The 15,168-nt window shown below is 39.3% G+C and overlaps 1 protein-coding gene across 2 annotated transcripts in view; it reads left to right on the forward strand.

The window, feature by feature from the left end:
* The window catches only part of drn (doctor no), a 137,960-nt gene extending 124,771 nt beyond the window's left edge, over positions 1 to 13,189 (forward strand). For both annotated transcript variants that reach the window (XM_065218243.1, XM_065218244.1), the window contains 3 exons: positions 10,956 to 11,225; positions 11,492 to 11,630; positions 11,723 to 13,189. In XM_065218243.1, coding sequence (XP_065074315.1) covers positions 10,956 to 11,225; positions 11,492 to 11,630; positions 11,723 to 11,871 — 558 coding nt within the window. In that variant the 3' untranslated portion in view covers positions 11,872 to 13,189. The remainder of the gene's footprint in view (positions 1 to 10,955; positions 11,226 to 11,491; positions 11,631 to 11,722) is intronic.
* The last annotated feature ends 1,979 nt before the right edge of the window (positions 13,190 to 15,168 follow it).

A 15,168-nucleotide genomic window follows, 5' to 3' on the forward strand; every position in this document is an offset into this window, starting at 1 on the left:
CTGAATTTTGATTTTTTGAATGTGGCCCCCAGTGTAGAAATTAAAGACGTAGTCCTACGTCAAAAACCTGGGAGATGTGATTTGAACTGTTGGGCAGTTGAAGAGCTTCAGTATGATACCTGATAAAGTTGAAGTCTAAAACAAATATTCTGAGGAGTTTTTCGAAATCTATGATCACTTGGACGTCTTTAGGAATAATTTCTGAGCATCCTGGAATTTAAGAGAATTACTGGGAGATGTGAATTGTTGGGCAGTTGAAGACCTTCAGAATGATTCCTGATCAAACTGATAAATACTTTTCGGAGATATCTGAACACCTGAAGGTCTTTTAATTAATTTCGGAGCAACCTAGTATGATGAGAGCTAGGTGATGCGGTGTGGCTTCTTTTCAATGTTGGCAGTGCTCTTCTTCGCCGTCGACTGGCAGCAATCGCTGCCAAACAGTATTATTCGTAAAGCTCAATCGTGACTCTTCGATTGTTTGTTCACGTTGGTAAATTCGCGAATGATTAGAGAGAACCAAAATTAATGAATTTTGTATGAAAACATGTTTAAACATTGTTTTGCTCAGTGGTGTTTCCTTAACGTCAATCTACCTGTGCACTAACTCTCAAAACATAAAAAAAAAATATCAAAATTTGCTTGCAATGGATAGATATCGAGTAAACTAGAAGATTAAGTGTATTTTTCAACCGATTGGAGTATGAATATGGTTTTGAAAGTTGGTGTACTGGTAAAAAGTGAGGTTACGGTACGCCACTGATTTTGCTATATTGAAAAAAATTGCTAACATTATCACGACATTCCAGTATTAATAAAATTATTTGAGAAAAACTGGAACATTTTTAATATTGATAGACTTCAATACTTATATTCGTTTCGTCACACCGGAAGAGTAAAAAATTGGTTCGATTTTGGGGTCCGTCTTCACATCACCCACGTTGAGAGAATATCTGAGAGTTGTGATTTGAAGTGTTTTGCAGTTGAAGATCTTCCACAGAAGTCTTGAACAAATATCCTGAGATCTTTTTAGAGATCTATGATCACCTGGAGGTCTTTTGAATAAATTCTGAGCAACCTGGTGTTTGAGAGAATAACTGGGAAATGTGATTTGAATTGTTGGGCAGTTAAAGGTCTTCAGAATAATACTTGATCAAGTTGAAATTTTGATCAAATAACCTGATGACGTCTCATAAACTTTTCCAGCTAATCAGTGATTTTCGGTATGTCCTCTGGATTTTTTTATATACATATAATATTTCTGGTCCATCACGTTTTATTCTGAAGATAAATTGTCCAAAAAGTCAAAATCAGTAATCAAACATCTTCATAAAATCCTCTGGATATGCAGTGAACTCTCATTTACACGATTTCTCCCTAACTCGATGGTACTCCAGGCTAGTTGGGATTCTATTTCCATTCAAATTTCACAATTTTACCTCGCTTACTCGATATCCTCCCTTCTTGCTACATGGTCCGAATATTGAATTAATAGAAGTTTGTTCAAGAAGACTTTTGGTTCACCAGGTATTTTTATCATAATACCTAGCAATATGAAATTATTACAGACTAATAAGGTATTTTCTTGAAGATTTCCAAAAGATCATCAATTCAAATAACATTTCTTAAACATTCACCCATGTTGACCAGCAATTTTTAAAAGATCTCCAGGTGATCAAAGATCTGCGTGAAGTCCTCTGGTTGTTTGTTCAAGACTTCAGGTTCATCAGGTACTATTCTGAAGATCTCCATCTGCCCAGTAACCTCAATCTCATCTGTCATATATTCTCTTATCTTAAGGTGCTTAAAAACCTCTGTCAAATCCTCTGGATGTTTTTTCAAGATTTCAGGATCATCTACATTCAGTGGTTAGCAGTCCCATGGTGTTAGCTATTTTCTCCTTGATATCAACAAGTTCAGCATCCACTATTGATAAATACTATCTTACTGCACTGACCGATACTGCCTAGAATATGAGACATGAAGAGGCCTGCACATGTCTACACTCATAAAATAAATCACATAACCAGTGGAAAATATCCATGTGAATTTCACATAACTTTCATGTGATCCCATAATTGGAAATTGCACCACTAAATCACATGAACGTTATGTGTCCAATGAAATCTATATGATTTCTTATATAGAATTTCTAATGCTATGTGATATTCAGGTAAAAATCATTGTTTTTGTTTTTGGAAAAATACTATGTGCGTTCCTAATAGAAACTAAGTGAAAACTTTTTTCAGTGTAGCCAGCCACAATTTTGAGTGGATCCATGAACACTAGGGTGGGTCATGTGTGTATGGCACATCACATCCCCCTACTTCCCACTGCTCTTTAGATGTGTATTGAGGTCCCCAACAACTGCCAAATTGAAACGAATTTGGTTATGATCGGGATTTGCAGGAGAATTTTAAATTTGCTGTGGGAAACGGACCAAAACTATTCAATTGCTTGTCGAAAATTTGACCAAACTTTAAACCATAGATTGGTAATACTGTGCAAAACAACTTTGTCTAAGATCGCAAATCGAATTGACTTCTGGGCAAAACTCCAGAAACTCTAGAGCTCTACCGAAAATTAAGACACATTCGATCATATTTTGCACAGCAAGTTGAACCGATGGATTCACTTAATAATATAAGTGACTTCAAAGCATCATTATGTGTGGATCAAAAGTTAAAAAGATGTACATACTAATATTTGATTTTATACGATTTTGCTCAATTTTGAAGTGTCAATTGTGTCCATTTCAGAAAAGTTGGCATTTTTGATAAGCTTTCAAATAATCATAAGTTGTTTTGTTATTGATGTTTTACACAGTTTTTATAATTTTTGACGTAAATTTGTGTTATTTTTTCAGTTTGTATTTGTTCCGAAAAGGTAAATCAGTTTCTTGCAACATTGTGCCAGACGTCATCTCGATTTGACACCACTTTACGTCCAGGTTAATGGTTCCACGGTTTCCGATCCGGAAACAGTAGCTGATGAACTCGGTACCTACTTCGCCGAGCTCGCAACCATTGACAAGTATGACAACTAGTTCAAGCAGAAAACCAAACCATCGACCGCATCCATCGCAGACTTCATAGTACCCCCGACACCGCCAATACCGGCATAAACCAAGCTTTCTCTTGGCAGGAGCTGCAGCATGCCCTTCGCTGCAGCAACGGGAAGTCGGCGGGACCCGACGAAATCGGATATCCTCTACTCAAGAGGCTACCGGTACCAGGATAGCAACGGATGCTAGACCTCTACAACAAGCTCTGGCTCACTAACGGGTACCCAACAGTATGGAAGGAAAGCTTGGTAGTTCCCATCCCGGCTTTCCCCGAGGAAACGGGTGTCCCACAAGGACCGGTTATCGTCGTTACCCTGTTCCTCGTGGCGATGAACGGAGTCTTCCCCACGCCAGTGAATTATCAGCCTCTAAAAGCATCAGGTGCCATGTTCGCCCTTCTCGACACAGAATTAGCGGACCACCGATGAAAATCGACGACCAGTCCATACCGCTGAAGAAGACCGTCCGAGTTCTGGGTGTTCTCGTTGACCGATTCCTCAACTTTGAACAGCATTTCAGTGCAGTCAAGAAAAATTGCCGCAGCCGAGTGAATCTCATTCGGACCATTTCCCGACAGAATAGATTGAACAACCGCAGCATCCGTTTTCAAGTGGCGAGTGCAATTATCGACAGTCGCCTTCTATACGGGTTGGAGATGACCTGCATCGCAACGGATAAGCTTTTAGCTACGTTAGAACCAGTCTACAACACCTACGTCCGAATTGTCTCTGGCCTGCTGCCATCCACGCCCGCTGACGCTGCATGCATCGACGCAGGCATCCTGCCTTTCCGCTTCCCGTATAACCGCAGCTATCGCAACCAAAACCGCTGCTTTCATCTCGAAGACATCCGGAAATCAAGGGATCTTCCTCCTCGACGAGGGGAACAGACTCCTCCGCACGGTTGCCAATGAAGATCTCCCCCCAGTGGCGAGGGTCCACTGGGCTGGAGACTAATGCTGGCAAACACCATTATCGAAAGCCGGATTAAGGACAGGTTCAAAGCCGGAGACAATTCCGTGGCCATGAAAAGGACTGTAGCTGAAATGTTAGGAGAAAAACACTCCACGCACACTCACCAATACACGGACGGATCTCGCTCTCGGGCCGGGGTCGGTATCTGTCTAGCCGGAAACATCACACCAACCAGCTGCCGCTTACCGCCGCAATGTTCCTGGTCCTCACGGATTCGCACAGCGTCATACAAGCCCTGACAACCGAGGCCTTGACTCATCCCTGGGTACAGGTGACGATGAAGTCCGCGCCACCAAACACGGTATTTTGCTGGGTTCCGGGGCACTACGGAATACCAGGCAACTCTGAAGTTGACTTTCTGGCTGGGGCAGGACCATCTGCCCCTCGCTATACCAACGAAGTACCGTTACACGATGTCAAGCGGTGGATCGTGAGCAAAGTACGGGAAGCTTGGGACGCAGAGTGGGCCCAAAACCGCTCCCTCTTCATCAGACGGATCAAAGGGACGACGAGGAAATGGACAGAACAGTTGAATTAGCGGGATCAGAAGATAGTGTCGCGTTTGAGGACCAGCCACACCAAGATCTGCGCTAATTCCCCAGGCTTCCAAATAGCATACGCGACATGCTGGGTGATGATCCCTCCACACTGGCAGCAGTAATGCAGGATGCTGCATTGTATTTTAAAGTTTAGTCTTTTTTAATTCCTTTCGGCTGTTGGGACATCTCTGCCTGGTAGGGGCCCTCCCGGTTCCCCCGATGTGGAGCTCTGTCTTATTCAGATTTTAATGTTGTGCCTTTAATATGTTGTGTAAATGTACGATCGAGCCAGGAACCAATCTTCGGTTGAAGTAAACACTGTAAAAACTACTCTTTTGGGGGTCCTCCTTCTAAGGCCCCACCTTTCATGGTGCAATGCTCCCTTGTCAAATCTATATCTCTAACCTGGTGCCAGGTATGATTTTTCATTAGAGGCCGATGACCTCCTTCTGTGTTTTATAACGAAAACTAAACGACTTATAGGCTGTGTCAGAGTATAAGAACGGTTTAATACCTGACATTAATGCACTTATACAGATACAGATTTGAGCTACAAAAGCTTCATCAGTGTTCACTCGGCTGTCGACAAAAGCAGGCCACTCTCGATGTGTGCTACGCGATCGTCTGTTTTCTCGGCAGCAACCATTGTGTGGTCCTTCTCATTGTTCTTTCGGTCGATGCGTCGTTGACTTTGGAAAGCAACCGTTTCGTGATGAGTGTGTGAGTGCTGACCACGTTTTGCGTCCATTGATGCAATGGACGCGCTCTGACCCTCGTTGGCGTACAACAATTTGCCATACAATGAAACTACTGGAAGCGGCTCCAGTTCTGATGGAGGAGGCTTTTTGGATAGCGGAAGATAAAGTGTTTATTGTGTTGTACCTTTTGACTATAGTTTTAAGATGTATTGTATAGTGACCAAGAATCCTCGGCTCTGTAAAGTTAATTCGGTTGAGCCTTATCAAATAAATTAATAAACAAAAGCTTCATACATCATTTACGGAATTCTGTTGATGAAAAAAGTTAGAGGCAAATGAATGTAAATGAATGCACGATAAATAATTTATTAATGATTTTCCATGCCTGGTCGCATCACTGTTTTAAAAAATGACATAACTTTCTTTTGGGAATCCAGATCTAACTAACCCTTTCCAATAATTATAAAATTATTCGGTCCTAAATAACATCTGACGGCGAACTAAAAATTCCCTTGCCCGATGGCAGTAAGGGATCTATTACTTTTATCGAAATCTTAACAACTGAACGTTTAACAGTCCAGTGATTTTTCACAGTTTTGATTTTCTGTGAAAAATTATAGGAAAACTGTGAAAAATCACTGAACTGTTAATCGAACGTTACTTTGTTGAGATTTTGGTAAAATTTCACAGAAATCTGTGAAATAATCTTAGTGTGTACGTTTTTCTTAAGAGCAATTCCACAGTCCGCATCGTGCTCTCTTGCCATGCGGATCTATTTGCTTTTTGCTTAAGGAAGTGTTACTACTACCTAAAGCTACAACAAATTTAAACAGCACTTTTCAGTGCTCAACCTGTAAACATTTTCTACCTTGTTCAACTCCTCTTATTCCTCTTCGATCCTTGTTTGGACCCTACCCGAGGTAATCCTTCTTGGATATCGATTTGGAAAATTCCTCTTCGATCCTTCAGATTCTTATAGTAATCTGCTTGGAAGTCGATTTGGATAAAAAATTTACTGCCGCCATGGCGCCTTAACGCAAAAGAAAGGGGCAAACTCTTGACCCCCCCTCTGAAGAAATTAATTTGAGTAATCAATTTGATTTGCTCACGGATGATGAGAATGATCCATCATCCAGGAAAAATTCTAGTAAACTTTCCCGGCTTAATGCCAAGAAGGAAAAGATTCCCCCTATTGTGATAACCACTACCGATTTCCATGCTCTTCGCATGGAACTTTTGAATTTCGTGAAAGTTAAGTTTTCACTACAAATTGGACGTCGGGGTGAATGCCGTGTATTGGCTGAAACCTTGGACGGATTTAAATGTCTTCTAAAGTATCTTACTGAGAAGAAGCACAAATTTTTTACTTACGACACCAAAACTGAACGTGTGTTCAAGGTTGTCATGAAAGGACTGCTCAGTGGTGAATCCCTGGATCAGATCAAAGATGAACTGGCAAAATTACTTGGAGTTGTGCCACTCCAAGTAATCAAAATGAAAATGAAATCCCGTCCTGGCGATTCGCGCAACGGGATTTCTAATGATTTTTATTTAGTTCACTTCAAGTCTAGTGAACTAAACAATCTTAAGGCCTTAAAAAAAGCTAGCCTTATGCTCCATGTCCGAGTGAAGTGGGAACACTTCAGGAAGACTGGAGGAAATTTCCAAAACCTCACCCAGTGCCGTAAGTGCCAGGGATGGGGTCACGGAACTAAAAATTGCTACATGCCAGCTAAATGCATGAATTGTGGTGATTCCTCTCACGCAAAGGACGACTGTCCTGTGAAGGAAGATCCTTGGAAATTCAAATGTTCAAATTGTGGTGAAAACCACAAATCCAATTTTTGGGAATGTAAGACTCGCAAAGCGATTCTACAATCTCGTTCTAACCGACAGGTAGGAAAAGCTACACGTTTCCGACCAGGTACAAATTCCTCTGCTGTTAACAACGGTCAGCGACTAACAAATTCTACATTCGTACCCGTAGGTACAAATATCACCCCTGCTTCAAATGTTTCATCTGTACCTACTCCCCTCGCTGCTAACAATGTTCAGCGAGTTAATGGAGCTACCTATGCTGCTATTGCAGCGGGTAGCAATCAAAATACTAACCAACGTTCTAACGGAAATTTTGACAATTTTGACTTAGAAAGAATTACTGCCCCTAAAATGGAATTTTTACAGAATTCATTAATTGACATGATTTCTGATATGCTTAAATCTAACTCCATGTTTGATGCTATTCAAACTGGAGTAAAATTTGCTAATAATATTGTCATGACTTTAAAATTCAGTAATGGATTTTAAAGCATTAAACATTTTAAATTGGAATGCTCGATCTCTTAAAGATAATGAAGACGAGCTATTTAATTTTTTGAGAGTTCATAACGTGCATATTGCCGTTATAACTGAAACATTCCTTAAACCTGACCATAAGGTTAAGAAGGACGCAAATTACTTGATTTATAGAAATGATCGTCTTGATGGACCCTGTGGTGGCGTTGCCATCATTATTCATAGACGAATCAAGCATAAAATTCTTTCTTCATTTGAAACCAAAGTTTTTGAAACTTTGGGAGTTTCTGTTGAAACAAAATTTGGACAACTTACGTTTATAGCTGCCTATTTGCCATTCCAATGCGTAGGCCAGCAAAAGAATTTTCTCAAGGGTGACCTCCAGAAACTTACCCGTCATAGCTCTAAATTCTTCATTATTGGTGATTTTAATGCAAAACACCGCTCATGGAATAATGCTCAAAGCAATTCCAATGGTAATATTCTGTTTGATGATTGTTCTGCAGGTTATTACACTATTCAATATCCAAACAGCCCAACATGCTTTTCTTCTGCAAGAAATCCCTCAACTATTGATTTGGCCTTAACTGATTCATGTCATCTTTGTAGCCAATTGGTTACCCATGCTGACTTCGGTTCTGATCACCTTCCAGTAACTTTTGAAATATCCCAAGAAATAATTTCTAATCCCAACAGCTTTACTTTCAATTACCATAGGGCTGATTGGGAGCAATATCGAACATTTATGGAATATAACTTCGATCCAAACATTCCTTTGCAAACCAAAGATGAAATTAATTATGCTCTTGAATCTCTGACTACTTCTATAGTTGAAGCAAGAGCTGCCTCAGTACCAAAATGCGAGGTTAAATTCGATTCAATTATAATAGACGATGATCTTCAGCTCTTGATCCGTCTTAAAAATGTCCGTAGGAGACAATTTCAAAGAACACGCGATCCTGCCATGAAAGTTATCTGGCGGGATTTGCAAAAACAAATTAAAAAGCGATTCTCTGCCCTGAGGAACAAAACTTTTGAAAATAATGTTTCTAAATTAGACCCGAGTTCCAAACCCTTTTGGAAACTCACAAAAAATTTGAAAAAACCTCAAAAGCCAATTCCAGCGCTTAAAGAAGGTGGTAAAATTTTGATCACAAATTTGGAAAAAGCTCAGAAACTTGCTAAGCAATTCGAGAGTTCCCATAATTTCAGTTTGGGTCTTACTAGTCCTATTGAGAATCAGGTTGCTCGGGATTATCTGAATATTTTCTCTCGGAAAAATATTTTTGATGATTCCTCGGGGACTGATTTGGACGAAGTAAGGTCTATAACTAAAAAGTTTCAAAATATGAAAGCTCCAGGTGATGATGGAATTTTCTATATCCTCATCAAAAAACTCCCAGAGAGCACCTTGTCTTTCTTGGTAAAATTATTTAACAGATGTTTCCATTTGGCATATTTTCCTGATAAATGGAAAAATGCAAAAGTTGTTTGAAGCCGGATAAAAATCCAGCTGAAGCTTCTAGCTACCTTCCAATAAGTTTGCTTTCTTCAATAAGTAAACTTTTTGAATAGAATGATGCTTCACATCAATACGAACTCAATTTTTGCAGATGAGCAGTTTGGATTTCGCCATGGGCATTCAACTACTCATCAACTCTTGAGAGTTACCAATTTAATTCGTTCAAACAAATCTGAAGGCCACTCAACTGGAGTTGCTCTTCTAGACATAGAAAAAGCATTCGACGACACACAAGCCTAGAGCTTCGTTTTTGAAACCTAGTAGTAGTCACATAGTCACTATGAACGGAGTTCCAATTTCCTGGTCAAACCAAGTGAAATATCTTGGATTAATACTTGACCATAAATTAACTTTTAAAGATAACATTGAGGGCATTCAAGCCAAATGTAACAAATATATTAAATGTTTGTATCCTCTTATTAACAGGAAATCCAAACTTTGCCTCACGAATAAACTTCTAATATTTAAACAAGTTTTTAGACCGGCCATGCTTTACGCTGTGCCAATATGGTCTAGTTGCTGCACTACCAGGAAAAAAGCACTTCAAAGGATTCAGAACAAAATTCTGAAAATGATTTTGAAGTTGCCTCCCTGGTACAGTACTACCGAAGTACATAGAATTTCGAATGTTGAGACTTTAGCACAAATGTCCAACAAAATAATTAATAATTTCAGGCAAAAATCGTTGCAATCCTCAATTGCAACGATTAATTCCCTTTATACTTAGATAAGATTTAGTTTTACTTATTTAGTTTTAAGCTATCAATTGTTATACTGACATGCAGGTTTAAAAAACCTGTTTAAAATACTGAATTGCCAAGACAGGAACAATGTAAAAACACTTAGATATATATCATAACAATTAAGGCTGGTAAGTTACTGTAGTAACTGGAGCACCTAGGTTAAAAATGAAATGTAATTTATTTTGAATTTGGAACAAATAAAGAGTTAAAAAAAAAGAGCAATTCCACGCCAAATGGCGAATCGAAAAAACTCGACCATCTCCGATTTGCATAAAATTGTTTGTTATGGGCAATGCTTCACATTTTTGCTAAAATTCGATTATTTTGGATCTTGTAATTTAAAAAAAAATGTAGCACCGAACCGGCACTTCTGATCGAAATGACGTTTGAGTCAACGTTGTAGAGAAAAATAATGTTTTTCTAGACAAAATATACAAAACAAAAATTCCGTCTCTCGTACATGTTTCCATAGGGGCTATTTAGGAACGGCAATGCCATCTGCGTAGACAATTCTCGCGTAACTTTTCAAAAGATCCTAAGTAACAAATGTAAACAAATCGAACTAATCGATACCATATTTACTTTCATTAATTTAAGATAATCGTAGGTAAAAAAATATCCAATGTACAGTTTGGGGTACGTGATTGTTACTTCCGACATTTGGACTGCCTAACATGATTGGTGCTCATTTTCTAAAAACGGGGCATGGCTAGGTTAGGTACTCTATTCTGAAATCTGTGAAAGGGAATCTAGTGCCATGAAGAACAAAACGTCCAAGGTAACACTCGTTGATTATGTCATTGAGAAAAATCGTCCAATGTAACATGTCCGATGTACATCTTGACAAGTCAAAACGTCCTATGTGATTTTTTTATATATTGTAGCTGACTACCGTAAAAATAGTATTGCAAAATTTATTGTTTCCCAATAGTTAACATAATCATCTGTCGAACTTAAACTTCGATTTCTTCAAAATGGTGGATATGTTACATTGGTCTATTTTAAAAAGTGACGCGAGAATTGTCCATATATTTTTTTGAACATGTATATGAACCGCACAACCGCCAAATTTGGATACTAATGCAACTTTCTCCTCTTCTCTTTTGCCTTTCGCCTGCAGGATTCCCTAAGAAAAAAGCAGCAACCGCCAGTGAGTAGTACGCCAGTCACTTCCAGTGCGCCTCCGCCGCCTCCGTCTGGTGGCCTCTCGAGTGCTGCTACCTCCATCAACCTCGGCACCGTTGTCACATCGCAGATCTACACCAGCACAGCAGCAGCCGCCTCCACAGCCTCCGTCTCCGCCAGCGCCACCTCAATCTCACCAGTCACAGTGACAAACACCGCACAGCCCACAGTCCACAGTGCGATCTTTAGTTCCGAAATCAAGGATGTAAGTATTGCTAGATTATGTAGAATGAATGAATGATCCCTTTGTTGACGGGTTGGTTGCGATTTAGATGGAAGAATGTGGCGAAAATTTTGAAGATGAATGGGAAGATTTTGAAGAAAACGCATCGGACTTGGGTGAAAGTAGTGGTTCTGGGCAGTATGAATCAGACGAAGAATGTGAAGAAGCGAACAGTTCGAGGAAAAGAGTAATGATTTGGGGAAAAAATCCTACAGCATTTAACAATACCCTATTCGTTGAATTTGCAGAAAATCGACGATGAAAGTGAAGCGAGCTGCAGTGGATCTAGTAATAACTCCGCCGATGGTGACGACAAGGACGGCGACAAAGACAGTAAGAAGAAGAAGAACAGATGCGCAACTTGCCGCAAGAAAGTTGGACTGACTGGTAAGAATTTAGAAGGGGGGGAGTGGGGGCTATCGATTTTGGATGTTTGAGCTGACGTGGACTTTTCTTTCTTTTACCAAAAAAACACGCAGGCTTCGAATGCAGATGTGGTGGCCTCTACTGCGCGATACATCGATACAGTGATAAGCACGAATGCTCGTTCGACTATCGGGAACTGGGTGCGGCGGAAATTAGACGTAATAATCCTGTCGTGGTCGGAGAGAAAATTCAAAAAATTTGAACACTCGTGCCATCTAATATCTATTAATATACATATACATATAATTCAATTTAATCTTAATGAAATATAAATATAAAATAATTAAAAAGGAGAAAAAGAAAGAAAAGAAAGCAAGGTTTAAACAAAACACAAACACACACACAGCTACAGCAAACATACAAAAACACAGCAGCGGAAGCGAATGAAAAAAATCCTTATACATATTGCTACAATAATAAATGCAAGGAAATGTAAAGTTGATGCTAGTAGTTACATTTCGTAAATTTAAAGTAAATTGGACAACGCTGAAAATAGTATATAATTTCAAGGCACACAGACACACTCACTCATCCAAACAATTCAGTCAGACAAATAATCGCAACACACATGCGACGCGCATACACCAAGGGGTTTATTAGCGAAACATTAGCTCACGCATACACAGAACAAAAAGATTACTCCAAACAGCATAGAAACAGTTTGCCAATTAATTTTGTAAAGTTTGTTCGCTTGTAAATTAGTTTTGCCTCACACAATCATATGTACTACCTTAAACTACTACCTTACCTACCTACTAATGCGAAAAACTAGTAACCGGAACTGAGAACAACTGGAGTGTGTGTGTTGGGTGAGCCATTGTTTTTCGGTGATTCTGTGATTTACTGCTGCACAACTTGGTGTGGTGTGTCTCTGTGCGTGTGTGCTCGTGTGTGTGTGTGTGTATGTGTGTCCTGTCCGTGTGCAGCGTTTGCGACACGAAATGATTCGGGAAAAGAACCTACTATCGCTACTATTACTACTGCTGCGACAGTCTATGTAGATATACACACTAGGACTATGTTGTTTTCACAATGCCCTCTCCTCTGTTTCTGTTTTTGAGAATTTGTGCTTCTTGTTTTTTTTTCCCACTCAATTTGCCTTTTGTAAAATGTATATAAATCCCTTTGAAATTGTTTTTTTTTAATTCAACAAACAAGAAATAACACACAACCACACACACTCTGTCGATTAGGATGATAATGGATAGTACGGACATGCGCTATTACCCATTTCTACCTAAAAGAAAGAAGCAAGCAAAAGAAACGTGTTTAGAAAGTATGTACTATTCGGCTAGGTAAGGACTATCTGCGGAAAGTGGTGAATAAGGAGCTAAAAAACAACGTGTGTGAATGAATATATAATGATTATAATAAATAGGTAGAAATCGAGCGAAATAAAAACAGAAAATAAAGAAACAAAAGTGTAATCCAGTCAGAGAGCAGAACAGTTTGAAAAAATAAAAACTGAAAACTAAAGAAGGGGAAGTAAAAAAAAAACGCAGAAGAAGGAAAAGAAAGTATATTTTAGTAACAAAACAAAGGAAAAAAAATCAAACAAAAAAAAAGCGAAAAAAAAATCAACTATAAAAGTAGAACGGAAACCAGGCAGTGCGAAAAAATACTTTCAATTTGTGTATAAAGATTAGCAAGAAGGAAGCAGAAGTTTATGATTGAAAAATGATATTTTTTCTTTTATGTTTAGTTTTATTTTGTGCCCTTGATAAGTACTAGAACAGCGCAACTACAATGGATTGGATTTTTTTTTTCATTAAGAGACAACAACTATAGAGAAATAACATTGTGTATTCTGCAGCATTATTTGAAAAAAAAAAAATGTGTTTTTCTTTCTGTTTCGCGTTGCAAAATTGTCGTGTGCTACCACCCAAGGTGAAATATCCCTCAGTCACAAACGCACTCAATTATTGTTATTCTATTATTTTGTTTTTTTTGCTTAAGTAGTTGAATCGGGAGGAAAAGTACAATCATGTCCTGATAGTTTGCAGTCATCCGTTCACGTTGCTCGGAAATATTTGGTCGGGGCGACGACGATAGGTGGGCAGTTTCGGGGCTCTATGTTTTGTCAAAGGTTGTTGGCGTTGGAAATTTGAGGTTTGAAATTGAAATGGGAACGGGAATGCGTATTAATGAAATCTGCCAATTTCCCTCAATGATTCGGTGAAATGGCCCATTATGTTGACGTTAGTAGTCACGTTCTGTTGTTTTGCACGAATCGATTCAGCTGTGATAGGTTCTAAACAAGTATCTTTAATTATCGAAAATTAAATGTCGCTCATATACTAATCTTTCATTTAAGATTATATTGTTCAAGCTGCCCCATTTGACCTGCCATTTGCTGCTTCTGCTGATCATGAAAATACAAAAAAAAAGAAGCACATGGCCAAACTAAGAGGAACCTCTCAAGTAGAGTGCCTATAAAAGTGACGTCATGTCAGCCATTTGACAGGTCTTCTGATCAATTGGAATGATAATCGGTTGTTCGAATTCCGACCTACTTATGGGCACTGTACTCATAAATGGAGTAGGACCTCTGGGAAGTCCCGTAACGCAGGTAGATCGCCCTAAGATGGCGCGTTACGGCGTAAGATCTACCTAACACGGGTTCTTTTGATGATCCCGGTTTATGAAGGATTTCAGAAGGGACATTTTGGAAACCGGGAGAGTTACGAGCTTCCGGTCGGAGCATTGAACGAAATGGGATACATTCAGAATTTCTTAGTTAGAATGCTCCCAACGCTAACTTACTACAGAAGCCTCCAATTTAGAATTTATAAATAAATCGTTTCAAAAGGCGTCAAAGTCGTCCTAAATGGCCTGTGTATTTTTTCCTAAAACATCCCAGAGACATCTGAAACTGTCCAGCAGTCATTCAATCTACTAGTTCAACTTTTGTGCTTCTAATCATCGGCTGATACTTTGAATGTCTACCGTCATTACGATCACCAGCCAAATACTTCGTGTCCCTTATATGCACCCGTTGTATAATTAGTAATACACTCTGTATTTAATGGGAGTTGTGGGATCAAGTCAGACTTCTATGTTATACTCACCATGTTTGTATTCTTTCCTTAAAAACTTGTAACATAGACGGCCTTACTACGGTGATACCGGTGAATACGAAGTTAGGTGAAAACTTTTCACTCACGGTGAAGTGATTTCCATTTGATTTGCGCGGGAATCACTTCACCGTGAATGACAACTTGTCACTTCACTTCGTATTTACCGTGAAGTGACACCCGTAATAAGGGCCAGAAGCTTTTGGCCTTGTTTCTAGAACGCCTTTTAGGGCCTTATTACGGGTGTCACTACACGGTGATAAGGAATCAAATGGGAATCACTTCACCGTGATGACAAGTGACAAGTTTTCACCGTGAAGTGACATCCGTAATAAGTCCCTTAATCTATCTAAATAAAGGATTCAGGGCTGTGGACCTCTGAAATTGTTTCCCACAAGTCCTAGAAACGTGTTCTTCAAGTCATC

This window comes from Ochlerotatus camptorhynchus, unplaced genomic scaffold (genome assembly GCF_037179485.1).
Source record: "Ochlerotatus camptorhynchus isolate MF236.1 unplaced genomic scaffold, CSIRO-AGI_Acam_v1.1 ptg000084l, whole genome shotgun sequence".
NCBI lineage: Eukaryota > Metazoa > Arthropoda > Insecta > Diptera > Culicidae > Ochlerotatus > Ochlerotatus camptorhynchus.